Source organism: Manihot esculenta, chromosome 8, assembly GCF_001659605.2.
Source record: "Manihot esculenta cultivar AM560-2 chromosome 8, M.esculenta_v8, whole genome shotgun sequence".
In the NCBI taxonomy this organism is placed as follows: domain Eukaryota; kingdom Viridiplantae; phylum Streptophyta; class Magnoliopsida; order Malpighiales; family Euphorbiaceae; genus Manihot; species Manihot esculenta.
In genome coordinates, this window is record NC_035168.2 from 8,445,929 (window position 1) to 8,461,113 (window position 15,185).

At 37.9% G+C, this 15,185-nt stretch overlaps 1 protein-coding gene across 1 annotated transcript; it reads left to right on the forward strand.

The window, feature by feature from the left end:
- Positions 1-5,708: 5,708 nt before the first annotated feature.
- Positions 5,709-11,733, forward strand: LOC110621075 (bZIP transcription factor 17). Its single transcript, XM_021765126.2, has 2 exons — positions 5,709-7,780; positions 11,027-11,733. Exons 1-2 carry the CDS (start codon positions 5,950-5,952, stop codon positions 11,461-11,463), a joined length of 2,268 nt encoding a protein of 755 aa, XP_021620818.1. The 5' UTR covers positions 5,709-5,949; the 3' UTR covers positions 11,464-11,733.
- Positions 11,734-15,185: the final 3,452 nt, after the last annotated feature.

Here is a 15,185-nt window from a genome sequence, read left to right on the forward strand (position 1 = left end):
GCACATCTTCATCTCTGATCCTCAGCTGATGATACCCAGATCTCAGATCTATTTTGGAGAAACAACCTGCTCCTGCTAGCTGGTCGAATAGATCATCGATCCTAGGCAACGGGTACTTGTTCTTGGTAGTAACCTTGTTCAACTGTCTATAGTCGATACAAAGTCTGAGGGATCCATCCTTCTTTTTCACGAACAACACTGGAGCACCCCAAGGTGAGGCACTCGGTCGGATGAAACCCTTGTCTACCAGCTCTTGCAACTGTTCTTTAAGCTCTTTCAGCTCTGCTGGCGCCATCCTGTAGGGAGGGATAGAGATCGGTCTGGTTCCTGGCATCAATTCTATTTCGAACTCTATCTCCCTAGGAGGCGGTAAACCTGGCAGCTCGTCTGGGAAAACATCTAAGAACTCTCTAACCACAGGCACCGAGGCGGGTTCTCTGACATCTCTGTCTAGCTCTCTCACATGAGCTAGATAACCCTGACAACCCCTCCTGAGCAGCCTACGAGCCTGTAGGGCTGATATCAAACCTCTAGGTGTACTCCCCCTGTCTCCTCTAAAGACAACCTCTGACCCATCCTGACATCTGAACTTAACTACCTTGTCTCTGCAATCCAAGGTAGCACCATGGGTAGATAGCCAATCCATCCCTAGAATGACGTCAAAATCTGTCAAGTCTAGAACCACTAGGTCGGCGGATAGGCATCTTCCCTCTATGAAAACTGGACTGTACTGGCAGACTGACTCTGCCACTGACGGGTCACATTTGGGTCCGCTGACCCATAGGGGACACTCTAACCCAGAGACCATCAAACCCAACCTCTCGACCGCTCTCAGAGAAACAAAAGAATGGGATGCACCCGGGTCCATTAAGGCATAAACATCTGAACAACCAATGATGATATTACCTGACACCACGGTGTTGGATGCGTTTGCCTCCTGCTGCGTCATTGTGAAGATCCGTGCTGGAGCTGACGGACCTTCCCCTCTGTAAACTGATGAAGAAGAGGCTGACCCTCTCCCTCGGCCTCTGCCACTAGCCTGTGTTGCGGCTGAAGCTGCTGGCTGTGCTACGCTACCCGAAGTTGTCTGCTGGGGCTGTGCCGTAGGAACTGCTCTCGGACATTCCCAAGACATGTGTCCCTCTTGCCCACACCTGTAGCAGGCTTTCGTCCCAAACCGGCATAACCCCCTGTATAGCTTACCACACCTTGCACACACTGCATTATCAGCACCAGAGCTTGAGCCACCTCCTAATCCCAGACCTGATTTGATCTTGCTCCAGAACTTATTCTTCTTTGGTTTCTTAGTGGTACTGCCCCACTTCTTACTAGCTGAACTCAAGGATGAAGGGTCTATCCTTCCCCCACCTGGGGTCTTAGAACCAGAAGGCTGTGCCACTGACTGCTTGACTTTTCCCTCTATTACGGCACTAGCCTCCATTCTCCTGGCCATGTCTATAATGGCATGGAAACTTTCTCTATCAGCTGACTGAATCAAAGAGGAATACCTGGAATTGAGCCTCATGATATACCTCCTCGACTTCTTCGGATCTGTGTCCAGATGTTGCCCAGCAAACGGCAACAACTCTAAGAATCTATCGGTGTACTCATCGACACCCATCTCATCTGTCTGCTTCAGCTGTTCAAACTCAATCACCTTCAGCTCCCTGGAACTGTCAGGGAAAGCCCATCCTGCGAACTCATTCGCAAACTCCTCCCATGACAGACTGTCCACCCTTGGTTTCACATAGTTCTTGAACCACTCTCGTGCCTTCTTGCATTTCAGAGTGAAACCAGCCATCTGAATGGCTCTACTGTCATCAGCCCCTATCTCATCTGTAATTGTTTTGACCTTCTCCAGGTACACAAATGGATCATCACCGGTATCAAACTGGGGAGCACCCAACTTCATATAGTCGGTCATCTTGGCCTTGCTCCCTCCAGATGAGGTAGGTTGAGGTCTTTGGATTTCTGTAACTGCGGTTTCTGCTGGTGGTGGAGGTGCGGCATCCCCTGGGATAGGGTTTGCTGTGCCTGGATGGAAGGATGGAGGTGGGTACATAGGATACTGTGGATACTGTGGGTAGAAAGGTGGGTATGGCATGTGAGAAGGGTAAGGATTAAAACTGGGGTAATCCGATGTACCTCCCATCGAATACCCGGGGTATGGTGAAAAAGGTGGGTACTGGGGTGGTGGAACAAACCCCGAGGCCTGAGTGCCTTCCTGAGACTCACCCGTGCCCTCTTCTGGCATGCTCACACCAAGACTACCATCCCTCCTCTGGTCCACATCCATCTCTTCTCCCACATCCGCTGACCTGCCTCCTTGAACCGTTCCTCTTACTGATCTGTTTCTACCCAGATCCAGAGATCTTCTAGGGTCTCCCACTGCTCTGTCCCTGTTGGACCTACTTGACATTGCCCTTGGCAATGCTGGAGGACGGGCGCTCGTGCCCTCATCCTCCGGTGGTACTCTAGTCAATCTAGCTGATCGACGAGTTCCTCGCATTCTGTTTACTGAAAAACAGCACAGATAACAAAACATTAGCATCCAATGGTTCATGTGGAAACACATGAACCCACATCATATACATAGCATATCTCATGGCATATCATACTTTCATTCTAGACAGGACTCTACATCCTATCCTAGTGGACATGATTTCCTATTGTGCTTGACTTTCTATCACATCTATGAGCCCGACACTCTAGGTCCGACCATATGAACCTAGGGCTCTGATACCACTCTGTAACGACCCGGAACCGGACCGCTACCGGCGCTAGGATTCAGGTCGGCTTAAGGCCGCCAGAACCCGTAGCAAGCCAAACATACATCCTGTGAACCTGTTTAATCCCATACATGGTCAACAACATGCATAAAAAAATTAAAAAAAACTTTTCTTTCATTCAAACATTTCTTTGCCAAGCCTAGCCTGTGCATGCACAAATATAACATAAACCTCTCATTGGAGTCCTCATCAAATACTCCAATGGGGTAACATAACATAACATAGGCTCGGATTACCTAGGCATCATAAAAACATTATATCTCATACAAGACCATGTGTACGGGGAATACAACAGACTCTAGTCAAGCACATTATCAAACTTACATTACATTACATCTCATACTTTTACATTACCAACAAACCATGTCCACAGCTAAGCTATTACATAAACTTCTCTTACTCTGCTGATTCCTCTATCTACTCTGCACCTGCAAGACTGGGGTTAGGGGAGAGGGGGTGAGCTATAAAGCCCAATGAGCAGAAACTAAAAACATTTGCTTTAATTCCTCCATTTTTAGGTATATTATTATTCATTTTATTATTATTATTATTATTATTATTTTATTTTATTATTTAACTTTTTCTTTCTTTTTCCTATTCATGCTTTCATGAAATGCAACACATCACAGCTAATCACATAAAGGATGGTATTGTCACCATTAGTCCTCAACATCTCCAAATGCCAGGGGCGTAGAATGGGCCTCACTGGTCTTTCTCTTACATAACATAACATTCTAAAGTGCCAGGGGCGTAGAATGGGCCTCGCTGGTCTTTCTCTTACATAGTGCCAGGGGTGTAGAATGGGCCTCGCTGGTCTTCCATAACATATCATCATAACATAACATCAGAGGACTATGGATCACCCAACAACCATCCACATCAACATCAATTTATGCAATGCAACATATTCGTGAATTCTAATGCAAACATCCTGAAATATTGCATGGCATAATGATGCATGGGCAATGCTTTATGATCCATTCATTTATTCATTTACTTTACTTTAAAACTTAAGGGGTTGTTTCTCTCACCTGGTGACTGAAGCTTTAACAATGAACTCTGAACGACTATCTCACAACCGGGGGTCTCGGTTCCTCGGGTCCGAACCTACACAGGTGGACTCAAATGAGGCACCAAACAACAAGAACATAACTCTAAACATACCCCCAAAAACCTCCTAAAAACACCTCAAAACACTCCTAGGAAGCATGCAAGAAAAGGCTGGACAGGGCACTTTCGGCGGCACCTTCGGCGGCCGGAAGTCCCTCCAGAGCCGAAAGTCAGGCAGGTTCGGCGGCACCTTCGGCGGCCAAAACTCCCAGACAGAGGCGAAACTCATGCATGTTCGGCGGCACCTTCGGCGGCCGAAAGTCTCGGACAGAGCCGAAACTCCAACTTTCGGGGGCAAGCTTCGGCAGCCTAAAGCTGCCTCTCAAGCCATGTTCGGCGGCCGAAACTCCCTTCGGCTGCCGAACCTGGTTTCTGCCAAAGGGCAGAAACTTGGCTCCCTTAAGCATTTTTGCCTTCAAACTCACCAATCATGCATAAACTTGTTCTAAAACATGCATAAACACCATACATCACACCTAGGGGTCTCAAACTATCAAATACCCCAACTACAACACTTCAACACACACAAACAACATACATTGTTCATCAAAACATCAAAACCCATAAACTCATCAACCAGCCTAAACATGCATCTCTACCCATAAAACAACTTAAAACTTACTTAAAACATATAAGGAGCTTAAGATCGGCTCTTACCTCTTGAAGATCGAGAGGGAGACGACCTAAACTTGGAGATCCACGAAAATGAGCTCCTGAGTTCCCAAAGCTCCAAAACTTGGTTTAAATGCTCAAAACTTGCAATGTGAGTTTAAAACTCAAGGAAAATGGAAGAGATTTGGAGGAAGAACACAAGATTTGCAAAGGGAAGGTCGGAAGCTTGCTGTGGCCGAAAATGGGAGAAAGCTCGCCCATTTCGGCTAAGTGCCCCTTTTATAGGTGGCTGGCCAGACCACGTTCGGGGGCCGAATGTGCCTCCGCATCCATGCAATGTTCGGCGGCCGAACTTGACTTTCGGCGGCCGAACCTGGACTTCCCTAACTCATGCTTTCGGGGGCCTAACGTGCCTCCAAAACGCATGCATGTTCGGCGGCCGAACTTGACTTTCGGCGGCCGAACCTGGGTTTTCCTCCAAAGACTTCTCATGCAAAACTCATTTAATTTTTATACTTAAAATCATGAAATACCTTAAAACATTTTATGAAAACATGTTTCTACCCTACCAGAGGCTTCCGACATCTGAGATTCCACCGGACGGTAGGAATTCCGATACCGGAGTCTAGCCGGGTATTACAAGTCTTGATAAAGAATCAGATGCAATGATATTCAGATCTTTCTTTACTTAGATAGTACCGTTTATCGACTTATCAAGTTTTTGCCACGTAATCATATTTTAAAATGACGGCTCATAACTTATTTATTTTGAATGATTATTCTATGGTATCGGTACTCTCATTTACAATTTTTTACTATATATTATTTAACGATTTATAAAATTAAAATTGAATTTATTAAATAGATCATTAAAATTTTAATAATATATTTTTTAAAATTATTGAAACTATATAAAGTATAAAATATATTATTAAATTTATATAATAAAATTATAATATCACTAAAATTATTTAAAAAATATATATATAATCAATTTTTTAATTTAGCTCTAATTCGGTTCTTGAAAAGCATCTAAAATTAAAATCAAATAGCTATTCCGTATGATTGGATTCCTTCGATTTTTTTTATTTTTAATATTTTTCCGTTTGATTAGAGACCCACCCAAAAATTGTACACAGGCGGCAATATTGACTTCTTTGGGCCTTTTTCTCACATTATTTAAACAATTAATCCTTGGGAAAAAAAAAAATTCCATGCTCTTCGCAAGGATACATATGAGTTGGCTGCGGCCTCGCACTTGAACTGAGACAATAGGAAATTACAAAGAAGCCATCGTCCATTTGTGTGCAAGAACCAAGAGTCTTCCTCTTCGAAAAAGTCAGCCTTCTCAAACAGTAATCAATAATCACGTCATAATAGGCAACAGTATCATCGGTCACCGTCGCTGCCACCGTCGCTGGCGGTTTCTAATATATCCATGGACGATTTCGATTACCTCCCAATCCCTCCCCTCGATCCTTTGTTCCTCTCTGCACAAGATTCCTCAACCACAACCATTATTGCGGGAGAAAACTTCGTCTCAGATTTACCCTTATCCCTTGACGATAATTACGATTTTGACATCACCTTCGACGATCTCGATAGCTTCTACTTTCCTTCCGAGAACGAGCACTTCTTTATCCCCAACCCTGACGTGGATGTCAGCCCCCTTGATGTTTCTCGGCATTCGGGTTCTCCCGATTATCTTAGTGCTGATTTCACTGCTCATCAGGCGAATCCTAGTTCGCTGGAGTCGGGGAACTCTGGAATTTGTATCAATGATGGTTCTGATGTTGCTAAGTCTCTGAATTGCTCGCTTTCGGAGTCTATTTGTTGTAATTCGAATGATCTATGTTCTAATTCTGCTAGTGTATTGAATTTTCCTTCTCCAGTGTCCTCTAATGGCTTCGGGAATGATTTGTCGGGTGTATCTGAAGCAATGAACGTGCCTTCTCCTGATTCGGGTGCTTTTGTGGTTGACCAGAAGATCAAACTGGAAGAAGTAAATGCCAAAAATGGCAGCTTGCAAAAGAGGAAGAAAGAGACCGCCAGCGAGGAGGTTAATGGCGAAACAGGCAATCAGAAGAACCTGATGTCAGAGAATGCCGACCCAACTACGAAAGCAAATAATGCAAATTCTCAGTGTGATAGTTTACTTGAATTGAATCAAGCAGAGAAGAAAAAGAGGGCAAGGCTGATGAGAAACCGAGAGAGCGCGCATCTTTCGAGGCAGAGAAAGAAGCATTACGTGGAGGAGTTGGAAGACAAGGTGAGAACAATGCATTCAACCATTGCTGAATTAAATAGTAAGATCTCTTTTTTCATGGCTGAAAATGCGAGTTTGAAGCAGCAATTGAGTGGCAATGGTATGTGCCTGCCTCCTATGTATCCACCAATGACGCCCATGCCATATCCATGGGTGCAGTGTGCCCCTTATGTTGTTAAGCCGCAAGGGTCTCAGGTGCCATTGGTTCCAATTCCTAGATTGAAAACACAGCAACCTGTATCATCTGGGAAAGCTAAAAAGGCTGAGGGCAAGAAAGCTGGGGGTAAAACTAAGAAGGTTGCTAGTGTTAGTTTTTTGGGTTTGTTGTTCTTTGTTTTGCTGTTTGGTGGATTGGTGCCAATTTTGAATGTCAAGTTTGGAGGAATAAAGGGGAATAGTGCTAATGGGTTCGGCTGTGTTAGTGAGAAATTCTATTATCAGCAGAACGGCAGAGTCTTTGGAGGTCATGGGCATTCAAATGGGTCTCATGAGAACATAGGTGTTGTGTTTTCTAATGGGAATTTTCATGTCAATAGTAGAATACCGTGTGGTAGAGGAAGTGATGGATGTATGGCATATGATGCTGACATAAAAGGAGGATTGAAGCATTTACCAGACTCAGACAAATTTGTTAGACTTGCTAATACTAGTAATAAACCACTCGCTGCATCTTTGTTTGTGCCAAGGAATGATGAGCTTGTCAAGATCGATGGTAACTTGATAATTCATTCTGTTCTGGCCAGTGAGAGAGCCATGGCCTCTCGTGAAGATCCTGTAGTGAATAAAAGTAAGGAAACGGGTTTGGCAATCCCCAGAGGATTGTTTCCAGGGCCTGCTTTGCCTGATATTGGAACCAATAGAGGGAGCCATTCTCACTTATATCGGACTGGTAATGAACTGCAGAAGGCCCTTGCATCTGGGTCTTCTGACACTCTAAAGGACCACCTGAAGTCGACTGCAGTTGATGGTAAAGTGCAGCAGTGGTTCCATGAAGGCCATGCTGGTAATTATACTTACATTGTCTTTGTATATTACGTTTTATTTACTCATCTGTTCACTAATAGTGTGCTCTAGACTTTCGATTTTAAGCAAAACATTCCCCATTGAAATCTGATGATATATCTTTCACATGAGCACTTTTCTTCTTTTATTTTTATAATGTGCATTACCAATTAGCACTATTGTTAGGGGAGGTGGTGATCAAAATGTTTGAAAATCTTGGCTGGCCACTCTTCAAGTCAAGTTCAGTCATAATTGGTATCATTGACTTTTTGGCTGTTGCTAAGAGTTATATTGTTGGAGTATCATGGTTCACATATGGGAGTTACTTTTGGATATGGAAAAACACAGGAATGAAGCTCAATTTCACCCCTCTACTTATTGGGGATCTTCCATTTAGTCCATATTTAATTTTTTGCCAAAATTAGCTAAGAAAACTGGGCTTCTTCATTTTGGAATAAATCAAAGAAATCAAGAAGTTTAGTCCAAAAATCATGAAGTTTGGCTTATTAATTTTTACCTAAGTCAATAAATAAAGAAATTTAGCTAAAAAATTTTTATATGTGAGCTGAGCTGAATTGAGCTTGAATTGAAACTTGTGGATTAATCTGGACAAAAGATTGAAATTGGCCAACTTGAATTTTTCCAGAAAGTACAGGGGCAAAGTCGAGCAGCATTTAGCCAAGAATCCGTGTAAGAGCGGAGTTTTACTAGTCTCAAGCTTGACTCTTTTAAATGAGCAAAAACTAAGACCTAAATTTGGCTCAGTTTTTAAATGAGAAAAGTTTAGCCAAGCAAAAAATTGTTGAAATAAGGGTATTTGAGTAAACTGATGTGGTGAATAAAGCTGCTTTCAAATTTATTCAGATGTTTTTTACTTTTTTATATTTTTTGCATGATTGACCATAATTGTGCTCTTTGTATTGTTATAAATTACATAACCTCCACCAGTGCCTTGCAGGTATATAGGATGTTTTGAAAAATTATACTTTCAATGTGATTTCATGTAATAAACAATGTGTCACAGAAACCCTAACTGAGAGTCTGCAACAAACAGCTGCCCCAATTTATGAACAGACAAATTGGAAATAGAGGCATTATTGTCTCTCTTTTCAGTATTCTTCAACATTTTAATGCACAAGTCCTCCCTTGACAAAATGGCACTTTCTTCTTTTGCCTCCTCCACATCTCAAATGCATCCTCTTTGAGTATTATATGCCTACGTGATCACAGCTCAAGTATACTTTCCCAAAAATTCCAAGACTTTTTTCTATACTATTCTTCTTCAAAAACTTTCTCATCCTCTTCTTGATTTGATATATTCTCATCAAAAACACCATCCTTATGTTCAAACGCTTCAAAAATTCCAATAGCAAGAAGACTATCTTCAATATTTTCTCCTTTTATAGAACAAATCCCGATTTTTTTCCTTGGAGAAGACACCTTCTTCCAAGTGTCGTAATTAGCAAGTGTCTTCCTCTTCCCCTGTTTTTCATCATAGATATTTCCAAGCTCCAGTTCCTGAGATCTTGAATTTAAAACCCTGAATAATTATCATTTGCACCATTGACATCATTAGGTTCTTTGCCCTCAAACAAAATCAGTTCTATCTTTGGCAACATAGATTCAACGACAGGAGAGGTTACAGAATTATCTTGGTCTTTCGCAGATCCAGGATTGGGTTTAGGAAGCAAGCCTCAGTTTTCCGGAACCCTACTTTCAGTGACTGTTTTCTTGAGTCCCTTCTGAGCTGCTTCATTTTTCTTTACCCTTAACCTTCATGTCCTTCAATAAAATACCCATAAAAGGACGCACTTTATCCTTGAATTCTCTGCTCTCAGCATCAGATTTACTGAATTTTCCTTTCAATACTTTCAGATCCCCTGCATTTTTCTGCACCATCGATTGCAGAATCCTTAATTGCTCCTCCAATTCCGCAACCCTAACTACTTCTTGGCCTACCACCACACTTCTTGAGATGTTCCTCATCATATTTTCTTATTTTTCTTTCAATAGTTTCCAATAATCTCTCAAGATCCTCTTGGTCTCAACAAAATAAAACCAAGATATTTATTATGATAGAAACAAAGATTTAAAGAAAGAATTAGTGACAGTGGAAAAATAGAACCAAACAAGAAAGAAAGTGAAGGAATGAATAATATATTTCAAGAATTCCAAGAAACAGATTTCTTGAAATACAGGAATTGAGAATGTAAAGAAGTGAAGAAAGAACCGGAAAACAACTAGAAAAAGAAGAAAATCTGATTCAAGAATTCAAGAAAGAACAAAGAGGAGGATAGAAATTTGAATGAAATAAAGAAGAAACAGGAGTGGAAAGAAAAGAAATTTCAGGGAACAAAGAAAGAAAAAACATAGGGAAGAAAGAGAAGAATCTTAGAAAAGAAGGAAAGAAGGAATACAGGGAAGAAAGGGAAGAAATTTCAGGGAAGAAGAGAGAAGAATTTAGAGGGAAAAAGAGAGAAAGAAAGAAGAGCAGAAAGAAACCTGATTCTGCCATGAATTTGACCTAGATCAGCCATTTGCTGCTCAATCCCACTAAAAAACAAGCTCTGGTACCAATATGTCACATAAACCCTAATTGAGAGTCTCAGCAACCATAGGAAAGAGGAAGATAGAAAAGAGAGGAGAGAGGTATTGAGGGAGAGTGAGGGAGGTAATTCTCGTTGATCTTGAAAAGTTGATCAATACAGCTCAGCTATAGTCTTTTATACTGTAGCTGGAAGGTAGTTACGACTAACTTTACAATCTACAACTATACTGTCACTTAACATCTTTTCCCTCCAAATCCCGAGCCTACTTATTCCTATATTTTCTTCATATGTCACACAATGTTAGCCAAGATTTACATATATGTGAAATTGATATGCATGTTGATATCAAATTATTATTGACTTCATAAAATCCACCTTATTATCTCAATTGGTGCCTTTATTAGGTGGATTTTAAAGTGAGCTTAAGCTCATCTCACTGATCATGAAAAAACAAGTTCAGTTGAGTCTTTATGGAGTAGAGATGAGTAGCTCACAAGTGGCTCTGAGTATGAGTTTTTATACTTTTTATTAAACCCTCTCTCCATTTCTGGGTGTGTCATTGAATCTCTCTCCATATTGATTTTTCTTTTTTAATTACAAACATTTGAGGAATTTGCTATTCATATTGTTCTCTAACTTTGTTCTTATATCAAGTAATTCATCAAGTCCTTTTGGTTGTCTTTTGTTTCAATTTGCAGGGCCAATGTTGAGTTCCGGCATGTGCAATGAAGTGCTCCAGTTTGATACCTCACCAGCTCCAGGAGCTATTCTTTCTGCTTCGTCAGCTACCAATATTACTGCAGAGCGTGAGCAGAATGCTACAAAGCACATCAATGGGAAAAATAGAAGAATTCTCCATAGTCTAACAATTCCGCTCACAGGACCTGACATGAATATCACTGGGGAACATATAGGAAGTGCTCAGAAAGATAACTTCCAAGGTAATAAAACAGCCTCCCCCATGGTCGTCTCTGTGCTCATAGATCCCAGAGAGGCTGGCTACAGCGAGGTTGATGGTGTGATCTCACCGAAATCCATTTCTCGGATTTTTGTTGTTGTGCTTTTGGACAGTGTGAAGTATGTTACTTATTCATGTGTGCTTCCTCGCACCGGTCCTCATTTAGTGACAACCTGAGAGGATAGAGAACAGTTGGAATCATGGGTTGAAAACTCTACCCAACTCCAGCTCCTAGTTTTGTATATGCAGAATATTTAGCAGCTCCAGTATCAACATCCTAATGTACTTTCAACTATCCTAGCCATCCGAATTAACCTTAACAAAATTTAATGTTATTAATATATCTTGGATTTGGAATGGAAATCTGTTACATAATATTCACATTGAACTTTGGAATTGGACATGATCTTTGATTGGTATTAAAGAAATGAAGGTGTGTGCTTTTCTGAGGTGACTGGAGAAGACAGGGTTTTTTTTAATTAATCATTAGGCTAATTTTTTTTTGTTTGTTATTATTGTTTTCCTGCTGAAGATGGTTAATTTCTAATGGGACTTGGAATGAGTTTAAATATTAAATTGAGAAATTTATTATTTAATTTTTGTAGTATGAAAAAATTTATTAGTTAATCTTTCTATTTTGAAAAATAAATCATAATATTTGTGATATTTTAAAAAATCTACTGATTAGTTTTTTTATTAATTTTAGCTATTAAATATATTAATGGATTTTTTAAAAATTAAAATGTCGATTAATAAATTTTTTAAAATTATAAAAATTAAAAGATAAAATATTTTAATGATTAAAATTAATAAAATTTTTTTATTAAATATAGTTATTATTTGATTGGGTAATTTTCGTCTAGGTAGAAATGCCCTATTTTAGGACAATTTCTATAATCGCTCTCTCTCTCATCTTACTGATATTTATAAGCTCTTTCAAAATTGGGAACGAGGGTGCGTCAGATTTTTGTGGGTACTGCATTTGACATGTTTAAGTTTTACAAAATAATATTTGTATTGAATTTATATTTTATATGTTGATTATTTATTATTCAAATAAATTTATATAAATTAATAATTAAATATATTATATATATTATTATAATAATATTTAGAAAAGGTTATAAAAAAATATTATGTAAAAGTAGGTTATTGTGATTAATTTATAATAAAAAAGTTGTGTAGTTTTTTAATAATAGTAAAAAAAACGTTAAAAGAGTTTTTATTTTGAGAAGTGCGAATCGAGTGCGGTTGCAAACGCGGTGAGGATTTCGATTTTGCTTATCAGTGAGGTAGGGAGGGGTTCAAATATCAAATGTTTATCTGATCAATAAATTATTAATGCAGTAGAGAATAATAATTATGATGTATGATATTTAATCGGGTCTAGATTTAGTGTATATTTTAATAAATTTAGTTTCTCTTTTTCTTGAGCATTCTCTTATATCATTTTCTTTTATTTTTTAGTGACGTGTATCCAACTTTAGTGCCATCCTATCACATCCATGTTGGCCGTACATACGAAGGTACTCTGCTCTTTTTTTTTTTCGTCAGACAATCATTTAATTTTATACGGTGTCATTAGGACACAATTCCAAACGTTATGGGGTTTATTGTTCAACGTGACCAACGGCCATATGGGGTTAGAGCCCTCTCAAATGGATTTTGATCCAGTCCAACCTATTTGGATCGTGCCTAGATTTTTATAAAACATAGGGTTGTGCCTTGAACTCTAATTGGACCTAAACTCAGTCATTTTAGTATGGGCCTCACTTGGGCTCGGCTTTTTAGAATCCGACTACCATTAAATTACTATAATAATTATTGTTGGATAAATGATATTGAATTTTTTTTCACTCCAAGGATGAATGTACTGATGATTGGAAGGATTGATATTGACCTAAAAGACAAACAATCTAATATTTAAGCATAAAATAGCATTTATAAAAAAAATAGACCCAACAAGTTATACGTTATTATTATGACTCAAAATAAAAAACCATATAATTATCAAAGTTATTGAAATAAACCTACAATGTTAATAAACATTTCATAATTACAATATTAGATAAAAAAAACATAAGAAATTTAACATGGTTTGACTGAAATATTTATGTTTACAGGTAAAAGAGAGATAAAGTTCTACTATTATGAAAAAATTGCAATGCAATTGGCTCTCAAACTCTAATCCCAGTATGTTTTCCTAATTCTTAAATCATATAAGGTAGAAAAAAATCTCACCCTCCACTTTCAATGTAGATTCCCACTTTTATCTAATATAGGTCGTAGTGCAAAATTTTTTTGTTCATATCAGAATTTGATCCATAAGAAAATATACCTAACATTCAAGCCGCATAATTAACAATTCTTTTCCTTAGCTTGCATTCTATTTGCATTAACAAAATCACCTCATAACTTTATCTTGCCAAAATACTCTTACAAGGGTACTACTAAGTACCATTGATATTACATCTAGAAAATGCCTAAACTTATTAATTGAAACTATCTTAGCATTATATCTACTGAGTTATCATGTGTAGAGATCTTCTACAAAATTATTGTATTTTGTGATATGTCTTGGATGAAGTCATGTTTGTGTTTTGTCATTTCAAGTTACATATAATTCTTTATAAGATAACCACACTTTAATAACACAAAATACTATCAATTTATTATGTATCAATATAAAATCATTCACCAAAACCCGTAACCATAAAACTTCTTTTACTGCTTCTGTTAAAGTCATGTAATCTCTATAGTAGATAAAGTAATTGTAGCATATAATATTACCTTCCAACCGATAGCACTACTAACAAGAGTAAACAGATAACCTATTACAAACTTCTATTTATCCAAGTGCTCAACAAAATCTGAATTAATATACCTAACAACTAAATCATCTATCTTGGCCTTGTCAAATGTCAAACCAAAATTTATAGTATTCTTTAAGTATTTCAAAATCTATTGTATTACCTACCAATTCTCTTTCTCAAAACATGCTATTATCTACTCACAACACTTACTGCATGTGAAATATAAAGTTGGGTACAAATCATAGCATATATGATACTATGCTCAATGCTTGAATAGATCTTATTATGGGTTTAGTTCCATATTTCAGTAAATTTTCAGCAAAGCCACAAAGGAGAAAACCGGAACAAAATGGAGTTGTCTGTTGGTTAAAGAATTAGATTATGTGGAAATTAATTTAAATTTTTAAAAAATATCACCTATCGTGCTAGGTGGACAAACTTCTTTTTATTCAAAATTGATTTAGAGAAGTGGATATAATTGCAACTAATCTTAAAGCTTCAGCTATTTTATATAAGAATAAAAAAAGTATATATAATTGAGGATTTGCATAAAGGTTTAAATTTTTTAATCCAATAGACCTATTATTTATTATATAGATTATTATATTATATGATATATATATATAGTGTAAGTATATATAGTACATATAATTTTATATAATTTAATAATTTAAAATGGACATAGGCTTTATCTCCTCATCTGCTTTTTGGTGACACGTCTATAGACAAATTGAAATGAGCAGCAAATTGAATAGTCACAAGTTTGGCATTATTTATGTTGAACCGCTTAAATATTTTCTAAAAATAAATTTGATCATTATAACAATATTCCATTTTATTGGCATTTGTCAAATATTATGGTGACATTTATAAATGTCGTTGTTATCTTTATGGTATCAATATAATTGTCGTTAGAACCGTTAGTTATATATGCTACAATTAATCTATTGGTTGTAGTTGGATATTATATTTCATATATTTTTAAGTATTTAATACATTTTAATAAAGACATTTATTTATTTTTAATATAAAGATAAAGTCCATAAGACATATTACTATGCAAAAGAAATTATAATTGTGAGATTT

Bases quoted from the DNA above. Each gene is read 5' to 3' on its own strand.
- LOC110621075 (XM_021765126.2), top strand. From the start codon at position 5,950: ATGGACGATTTCGATTACCTCCCAATCCCTCCCCTCGATCCTTTGTTC. The intron at 7,781-11,026 runs GTAATTATACTT...TTCAATTTGCAG, and splicing joins GTTCCATGAAGGCCATGCTG to GGCCAATGTTGAGTTCCGGC.